General features: G+C 46.5%; 1 protein-coding gene across 1 annotated transcript; it reads left to right on the top strand.

Moving 5' to 3' along the window:
• The first annotated feature begins 590 nt into the window (after positions 1–590).
• Positions 591–9,127, top strand: LOC122227784 (pepsin B). Its single transcript, XM_042952502.1, has 9 exons — positions 591–646; positions 1,201–1,357; positions 2,883–3,000; positions 3,533–3,651; positions 4,327–4,526; positions 6,152–6,274; positions 7,604–7,751; positions 8,645–8,743; positions 8,952–9,127. Exons 1-9 carry the CDS (start codon positions 591–593, stop codon positions 9,102–9,104), a joined length of 1,173 nt encoding a protein of 390 aa, XP_042808436.1. The 3' UTR covers positions 9,105–9,127.
• Positions 9,128–9,435: the final 308 nt, after the last annotated feature.

Here is a 9,435-nt window from a genome sequence, read left to right as displayed (position 1 = left end):
ACAGAGGTGAGCACAGAGTAGGTATTCCATAAGTGTTGGCTAATTGTGAACTAAGAAATAGAAAATAAAGATCAGTGTCATGGACTGTGAGAATCGCATTCAGGAGACTATAGATGAGTCTGATGAGAGGAACAAGAAAGAAAAGGGGAAGAAGTGGAGAGTCTATTGTAAATCTCCCAAAAGCACATGGACTTTGGAGTCAAAGCACAAATTGTTCCATTGTTTTGGCAGAAGTTGCCAGCACCCATTTCCCGGTAGATGTGGGCACCAGGATCCCTTGTCCCCAGTGTATTTCACATTTGCTATCACATCCTAATCTGTGAATTCCATCAACAAAGCCACTAATTGCTTTTTAAATTGCCAACAGAGAGAATATTAAAGGCCATGATATTTCCAGAGGGAAAAACAAACAGAATCAATTAACATGTAGGGCCACAAGCTGGTGTAAAGGTTAAGAAGCCTACGTGCCTAGAGGTGAAAAGTGCAGGGAGATGGAGGTATAAAAGAGAGATCCAATCTCTCTCTGTGTGTCCCAACCCTTGGGTCTGCCACTGTGTTCTACGTGTCTCTGGGCCATTGAGATCAGCACAATGAAGATCCTGGTCTTGGTGTTGGTTTGTCTACACCTCTCGGAGGGTGTGGAAAGGTGTGTATGGGGATTCAGCTTCATTGTAAATTCCAGCCCTGAGGGAGAATCACAAGCTAGGGTAGAGCAAAGGCCTTCCCCTATAGATCTCATGGAAAGGCAGTCAGATTGTGTCATGACACATGTACCCAAAAACCACAGGGAGTGAAGACTTACAATGGATGGATGGGTGGATGGATGGGTGGACGGATGGTGTGTGTGTGTGTGTGTGTGTGTGTTGTGAGATTAAAGGTAGGTTGGTGTTTTGTTGGCTAAGAAAAAGGGATACAGTATATATGTCCCTAGTTTACAGGAGGGATTTTGGATAAATGGAAATTTATTCTGTGTAAGCAATATGTAAGCAGAAAACCCCAAATACCTATTGCAGTGCATTTTCATGCTGGAAACGCTGGAGTGACTGCAGTGGTCAGAACTCACTAAAGTCCAGGAGGATTTCTTATAAGAGGCTCTTCTTGAGTAGAGTATAAGAAGGTTTGAAAACCCACATCAGATCAATGAAGGCATTGCTTTCATGGGGAAGGTGAAGGTCACTCCTTTTGCCCTATTCTCTGCAGAATCATTCTGAAGAAAGGCAAGTCCATCCGCCAGGTGATGGAAGAGCGGGGTGTACTACAGACTTTCCTGAAGAACCACCCAAAGGTTGATCCAGCTGCCAAGTATCTTTTCAATAATGATGCTGTTGCTTATGAGCCCTTCACCAACTACCTGGATGTAAGTGAGGGTCGAGGTGGTGTCCATAACTCTTGGCTGATAACTCTTCTCAGATACTCATTTAGACCTCTCATTAGCTCTGATTTTGGACTTTTTACTAAACCCAAGTCTCTTCTTCCTCAGGAAAGTATCCAGAGAAGTTATGAGTTGGTACCATTTAACACTATCATATTCTCTCTCCTTCCTTCTTTCCTGTCATTACTGGCTCAGTCTCTAAAGCCCCATTTACATGGTTAGGAGATTCCGAATGACCATGTTGCAGTCAATTGAGCAATCGAAAGGAAGTCCTAGTGATGAGCTGTAGGGGAAAGAGGGAAAGCACAGGCAAAGTGGCCACCCCATTTGGGAACATACACTGGTGCTCAGAGCAAGTATTTGCATGTTCTTGAGACTGCAGTGTCTGCTCAGGGCATCTCAACACACTGGTGTCCCATGGACTGTTTTTAGTGAGATGTTACATGAGTGTCAGATCTAGGGATCTCCTATTTCGAATTCCACTTTCTATAGATAGTAGATAAAGAGGTAGGTCAGTGACATGACTGGCCAAAATTCACTGAGAACTCAAATTGTGTCTCAGTGAAGTTCTCTTGATTTCCATGCTACCCTCATTTTTGATTTCCTGGCACCTTGGCTACTATGTGACCAGAGAGAGAAGAATGGTGGGGAAATACTTGACACTGGAAGAGAAAAAGGGACATCGGTGTGTGTGTGTGTGTGTGTGTGTGTGTGTGTGAGAGAGAGAGAGAGAGAGATGTGGGGAAGATGGGTTGTGGGAGACGTAGGAGACAGCATCAAAGGAAAAGACTTCAAAAGGGAATGGCTAGAGAAGGTGCAAGGTCTTAGGACATGTTTACACAGCGGAATGTGGCTGCAGCTCCTAAGGAACAACTAGAGACATTAACATTGTCCAGGGCCGGATCCTCCTTCACACCTGACCCTTCCTAGTGTTATAGAAACCAATTAACTCGAAATTCAACCTTGAAAAGCTAAACCATTAGATTCATTAACACACTTGCTTAGCTGACTTTATGCACGTAGCCTTTAGCAATTATCCTAATAAAAAGAAGCTTCATTCTGGAGTCGGGGCCTCATTCTGACTCGAGTATGAGGACCTTCACATAACTGCGCTTTGTTTACGGACTCATCTTTTGCAACTCCGGCCATACTCCCTGTAACAGTGGATGAACACTGGGAAAGGAGAAAGTGATTGCTTCTCCAGCTTTGCATGTTCGGGCATAAAATGGTAAATCCATGGAGGTATCACCTGATACAAAGTAGAAAACAGTTTGGAAGAAGAAATTGTCTTGCCAGACTCAGCTAGTCAAAGGTTTGCAATTAGGGACAAAAGTGGGGAATATTGAGAGAATCTGACTCCAGATGGAAAGAAGAACCTGTTGGAGGAGAAGCTACTTACTCTCCCAAGGAAATTATTTGGGAAAAATGTGGCTTCTAGTGAGTCAACTTCTTCCCTATTCTTAGGACAAGATTTGGCTGCTTAATACGGGTGATAAACTGTTCTTTGCAGAATTACTACTTTGGAGAGATCAGCATTGGGACACCACCACAAAATTTCCTGATCCTTTTTGACACGGGTTCATCCAACCTGTGGGTGCCCTCCACCTACTGCAAGAGCCAGGCCTGTTGTGAGTATACCACCATCACCACCCACCCACGGATAGGAGCAGAGGGCAATGCAGAGTCAGGATTAAGCACAAGCCCATCATCCAAGTCTAGATGGTGCACCAAGTCTAGTCTTGGTGCATATCCATGATCTTAGCCTCCTTAAATCCAGAACATCTGGAAATCTTGCTCTTGGTCTGTATTTCACAAGTGCTGCATCTCTAGAAAGCGAAAGAAGTAGACCAGGGCTTCCATTCCTTTCTCTATTGATCCCTTTCCTCAGCTCTCTCCTGTGGGCCCCAATTCCTGGCACTTTTGAGTTGACCCATGCTTCAGGAAATGGTAGGTTGGAAGGAATTGGGGCAACATTTGTTTCCCAAGGGGACAGACTTTTCTGGGGCTATTGATTGCCTTCAGCCCAGAGTCTGAGGCTGAAGCCCAATCCCAGGCTTGGTCTGATGGTCCCAGGCCATGTATTTTGGAGAGCCACGAATGCTGTATATGTATTTTGGAGAGCCACGAATGCTGCTAATATTTAATTCTGTTTTTCCACAGCCAATCACAACAAGTTCAACCCCAGAACGTCTTCCACCTTCAGAAATAGTGAGCAAACCTATACACTGGCCTATGGTTTTGGAAGCCTGACTGTGCTCCTGGGATATGACACTGTGACTGTAAGTGCTGTTCTTATCCTCCTGTGGGTCTGTCATTTGGCTCCCCTATTCTAGAGCCTTAAGCTGTCAGTGATATCCATGATTACTAATTAGGTACAAATTCCCAGAAGCTGATTCTTGGAAAGAACACCACTGGCCATATAATTAAACCTCTCTCCCAAGACTGGGATAGCCCTACAGCAGTCCTGACTGCTGCAGGCTCTTTACATTGTGCCTCCCCATGACTTTGCTCCCTGGTCTTAACTGTCCTCTTCAACCACCTGGAGCACATCTGCTTCCTCCTCCACATGACTTCACTCTGGATATTTGAAGACCTTCCTTTCACTATTTTCTTTTCTTTACATCAAGCACCCATGGGTCCTATGTCATTCTTGCACATGGACGGTTCAATATAAAACCAGCCACTGTCCTTACACTGTCCTTGGAAATGAAAACTGCCACCCCAGAAAACAATGGCCTCTACTTCCCCAACACCCACATTCTTTCCAAGACACACATGGTTGGGTCATGTTGTCATCCCTTCATTTTCCGTGCCCCACCCTAGGATTGAGCTAAGCGTGAAAGAAGCCAACTTCTTCTCCCTAAAAAAGGGTCTAGGTTCCATTCCCTGGACACCTAAGTCTATGTAGGATTTGTCCACCTGAATTGTGAATCTTTTCTTTCTGCTTGTCCCAGGTCCAGAACATCGTCATCCACAACCAGGTGTTTGGCATGAGTGAGAATGAGCCCAACTACCCCTTCTACTATTCATACTTTGATGGTATCCTGGGAATGGCCTACTCCAACCTGGCGGTGCAGAATGGCCCAACCGTCCTTCAGAGCATGATGCAGCAGGGCCAGCTCACCAGACCCATCTTCAGCTTCTACTTCTCTCGGTAAGCACCCTTGCCCTGGGTGGGTAGGTGCAAATGAGTTGCTGTAGGGGCTTTCAACAAGTCAACATCACACAGAGCCCAGGTTTTAAAGTTTCCTGACAAGTATAACTTGCTATATGCAATCAATGCATTTCTGAACATTTATTATTTCATTTTGCAGGGGATTTTATTTAAATACACTAGAAGAATATTTTTTAAAGGTTATTTATTAATTTGAGAGAGAAAGAAAGAGAGATGAGAAAGGGAGGGACAGAGAGAGAGGGAGAGAATCCCAAGCAGACTCCACACTGTCAGCACAGAGCCCGATGCAAGGCTCAAACTTGTGAACTTGAGATCATGACTTGAGCTGAAACCAAGAATTGGATGCTTCACTGTCTGAGCCACTGAGGTGCCCCTAAATGCACTAGAAGAATTTTTAATTCAGGCCATAAGTCATAAGATGACTCTTTTTTAAAAAATCAACTGAGGGAACCTGGGTGGCTCAGTTGGTTAAGCGTCTGACTTCAGGTCATGATCTCACACTCCGTGAGTTCGAGCCCCACGTTGGGCTCTGTGCTGACATCTCAGAGCCTGGAGCCTGCTTCGGATTCTGTGTCTCCCTCTCTGCCCCTCCCCTGCTCATGCTCTGTCTCTCTCTGTCTCAAAAATAAATAAAAACATTAAAAAATTTTAAAAAAATGAACTGTAGCCCCTCACCTTTTGATTAAAAAATTTGAAGTTGTTGTATTAGATTTGTAACAACAGTAGAGCCATAGAACTAGCCTGATGATCATTTGGTAATAGAGAGAACAACAATGAAATGATAATTACAATACACATCTGACTTTCCAAAGTGTTCTCATAACAATTCTTATTTCAAAAATTTTATTGACTTCTTTTTGCCAGAAGGAAATGCAGGCTCAAAGGTAGTCACTATTGAGCAAGGTCACTCACTGACTCACTGGTAGGTGTGAGGCCATGATTCAAATGCAAATACGTTGGTCACAAATCCAAGACCTATCCTACTCTACTGGTCTTGAGCTTTCATGGTGAACTTTATTTACTAATTTTTTCCCCAAACAATGATCCTCAGGGCACCTGAGTCCAAATGTTCAATGACTGGCAGGCCCAGGTTAGGGAACAGAAGAGACCTGAATCCTCTTAACACCGTCTAGTTACCAACCTGAGCACGACAGGAGCATCCCCATCACTGCCCACTTGAGATCTCTGTCTGTCAGGCCCCCTCCAGGTACTCTCTGAGGGGTTTCTTCTTCTTTTCACTTTGTCCTCAGGAGGGTGTCCCTGGGAAGCTTTTAGAGTTTGTTTTCACAGGCCTGGTTTCCAATCCCATCGCCTCTTTTATGGGCATAGTCTGTGTTTCCAGTTCTCTGATACTCTGGGTGTTCCTCCGAGGAGGCTCCTCTCCCTTATGCCTTAAGCCTGGCGGAGCCTGAAGAGCAGGCCTGAAGAGCAGGAGAGGAGCTCCTCTCCCTTATGCCTTAAGCCTGGCGGAGCCTGAAGAGGATGGGACCCCTCTTCCTCTGGTTCCACTGTGTCTGAAGGAGAGAGGGACAGTGAGAGGGGAGGGAGGGGCTGCCTGGCCATGTGTGTTGTAGGAACTCACGCTCTTCTCCTCTTCTCCCTAGCCAACCAACCTATGAGTATGGTGGAGAACTCATCCTGGGAGGTGTGGACACCCAATTTTATTCTGGTGAGATCGTCTGGACTCCTGTCACCCGGGAACTGTACTGGCAGATTGCCATCGATGAGTAAGTACAGAGGAAAGTTCCTATGGATTATGGACACCCCTAGAGTGTCCCTCCAGTGTGACTCTATCTCCTGTTCTTGTCATGGCAAAAACCTCTTGAATCAGTTACTTCTACACCCCAAGCCTTCAGGAAATGTCCATCACTGCCAGATAAAGATACATGTCTTTGGCCAGTAGTCGAGACCATCCAACAGCTGAGCCCTACCTATCAGAACAGCCTTCCCACCACTTCCGGATGTGCAGCACGGACCTGACCATGTCCTTGCACCTCGCCATGACTTTCTTGCTTCTTCTCTTTTGACTATAACACCTGAAGTGGTCCTTGTGTCCTTGCACATCCTTCTGCGCCCAGATGAATTATTACCTCCCTTGAAAAGGCCTCTCAGGGTCCCAGTCTCTCTTTCAGTCCCAGAGTCTTACCAGCTTTCGTCCTAATATGTATCTCCTCATCTCTGGGTAAGTCACAGTGCAACCGGCCAGTGCAAGGGTAGAGAGACAGGTGAGCAGTTGGATGTCTGACAACTAGTTTCATGTGCCTGGAATAAAGGGATCTTTTCACTTGGACCAATTTCACTCACACTTTAAGTATTTCTTCTCAGAAAAATCCTTGTCTGACTAAATGCCTCCCACACCCAGACTAGATCAAGCACTCACCAGGGCTGCAATCAAACTCCATCTGTGTGTTTCTGTTAATTCTGTTGTGTCTGTCTTGTTCACCATTATGTCCAAGTGCCTTAGTTCACCAAAAACACCCAAAATATACGTGGACTGAAGAGGAAGCGTAGAGTAGCAGAAAAAGCTGGATGAGGAAAGAGGGACCGAATCACATACAACCACGTTATGGAGATTACCAGCTACTGCCTTATGGTGTTAGCTGTGGCTTAATGTATGGTGTTGTCACATGTCCATTAGAATGTGTTCTTTAAAAACATTGAATATAATTGACTCACCTTTATATCACCATAATTCTTATACGAATGCTTTGTATATAGTAGGTGCCCAATGTGTATTTTTGAAGTGATTCCCAGCTCTAGCTCTTTGGCACTATGTGCCGGGCCGCATATAGGTAGATTAAAAAAGACAAGACATGCTCCCTGCCTCCCCAGAGCTTTCAGTCAGAGCTGGAGTAGTTACCAGAGCAAGACTGAGGATGTTACTCTGATAATCACAAAGACACAAAAATCACATTACGTGGATTGCAGTTCCGAGGTATATCCTGAGTTTTGGGGAGAGGCATACTTTCAGAGGAGCAGGGTTGGCAGGTTAGGGTAAAAAGGCACTTCTTTGTGTCAGAAATGCTCGACTCTCTTTGTACTGGTGTTCCCCTCAGGTTTCTCATCGGTAACCAGGCCACCGGCTTCTGCTCCCAGGGATGCCAGGGCATTGTGGATACGGGGACCTTCCCACTGACTGTTCCCCAGCAGTACTTGGACTCCTTTGTGAAGGCAACAGGAGCCCAGCAAGATCAGAACGGCAATGTGAGTAACCAGAAGCCAAGATTCCTCTGCACATCTAGGCAGCCTCAGCACAGGAGCCTAAGTGCAATGAGCTCATGAGAGATAGGAGGAAGGATTTGTGGGGAGCTGAGCCCCTGGCAGGACAGAACAGGTGGGGACACAGCATGGCCTTTCAGGCATGAACCCTCAAAGCAAGGAGGGGTGAGGGGAGGGAGTAACACCAACCAGACTGTGAGTATGGGCTGAATGGTTGTCAGGAGGGACGGCCGTTCCATTGCAGGCCCTAGGAGCACATTTCACCTTGGTGTGGCCAGTGTCATTTGACGTGTGCCGATAGAGGCAGGCATACCACATTTCCCCATTCCACCGAGATTTCTTTTTACCTAGAAATACTCCTTTGGCTTTTATCTGAGCAGCCTCCCGTCCCCACCCCTGCTCCCCTTGTACACACTTCTGCAGTTTGCTCCTCCAGCATGCAAGAGTCTCGTTTGGTCAGACCAAATCTTGGCTCCTCAGGGTGTGTGTGTGTGTGTGTGTGTGTGTGTGTGTGTGATGAGTACGTGGACAGGTGCACACAAGCAGGGATATGAATTGTGTGAGAGCATGCTTTTACAGGCTGGGCCTGTGTTTCTTCTCTGTAAGTTGCACTTTCTGAAGGTAGAAATCTGTTCTGGAATGAGCCTAACTCTTTACGGCCGTACCAACACATTCCAAACCTGAGATGTGCTCAGGGAGACCCAGGAAAGCAGAGCACCTGGTCAGTGTTGTGCCTGGGAATCGGGCTTTGCCTTCCATGCTCTCAGCCTCTGCTGGAAGGTCAGGAAGGAAGTCTCACAGGGAAAGGGGGATTGGGGCCCTTTGTCTGGGCCCCCCGTGTCCTGGCACGCTACAGCTCTGCCTCTCCTCTCTCTCAGTTTGTGGTCAACTGCAACTCCATACAGAGCATGCCCACCATCACCTTCGTCATCAGCGGGTCTCCTTTACCTCTGCCTCCCTCTACCTATGTCCTCAACGTACGTATGCACTCTGGGCTCCACGGACATGGGATTGGATGGGCCCAAACAGGTGTTTGGTATTCTGGGGAGTCACCAGCGGCAGGGCTGAGGGTGAACAAGAAGCCAGAGACCCCCGCAGGTGTCATGGAATATAGGATGGGAACTTCCAGTGCAGAAAAGCCTTTATATGCAACTAGTTATATTGTCATGTCCTTTGTCTCTTCAGAACAATGGTTACTGCACACTCGGCATTGAAGTCACTTACCTGCCCTCCCCCAATGGGCAGCCCCTGTGGATTCTGGGAGATGTCTTCCTCAGGGAATATTACACTGTCTACGACATGGCCGTCAACAGGGTGGGCTTTGCCCTCTCTGCCTAGACTAGTAGGAGGAAGCAGTCTCCACCCTCCCTGCAGGACTCTGGGGATTGCCCTTCTCTCTCAGCCGACAGCAGCATTTTAGGCTAGTCTGACCCTTTTGTGCAATAATAGAGTCTTACTTGCAGTAAATAATAAATTATAATAATCTCCAAATGTCTTTGCTGTTCCTTCCAAATGTCTTGTGTTCTGCTTAGTTTATCCTAAATTGAAAGTTAGCACCAGCTCCTTGGGAAATCAGTGAATTGACTAATGGGCGAGAAAAGGGGAGCAGAGATCTCAGAGTGAGGATCCATAGCACAGACGTTAAGGGCACAGTAGTACCTACATGAGG

The sequence above is a fragment of the Panthera leo genome, chromosome C1 (genome assembly GCF_018350215.1).
Source record: "Panthera leo isolate Ple1 chromosome C1, P.leo_Ple1_pat1.1, whole genome shotgun sequence".
Classification (NCBI taxonomy): domain Eukaryota; kingdom Metazoa; phylum Chordata; class Mammalia; order Carnivora; family Felidae; genus Panthera; species Panthera leo.
This window is presented reverse-complemented; position numbering and strand designations above follow the sequence as displayed.

What these genes read in the sequence shown, in the direction of transcription:
- LOC122227784 (XM_042952502.1), top strand. Translation starts at nt 591, where the DNA reads ATGAAGATCCTGGTCTTGGTGTTGGTTTGTCTACACCTCTCGGAGGGT. An exon ending in CTGCAAGAGCCAGGCCTGTT is followed by an intron (nt 3,001 to 3,532) that starts GTGAGTATACCA and finishes GTTTTTCCACAG; the next exon opens with CCAATCACAACAAGTTCAAC. An exon ending in TGGGATATGACACTGTGACT is followed by an intron (nt 3,652 to 4,326) that starts GTAAGTGCTGTT and finishes TGCTTGTCCCAG; the next exon opens with GTCCAGAACATCGTCATCCA.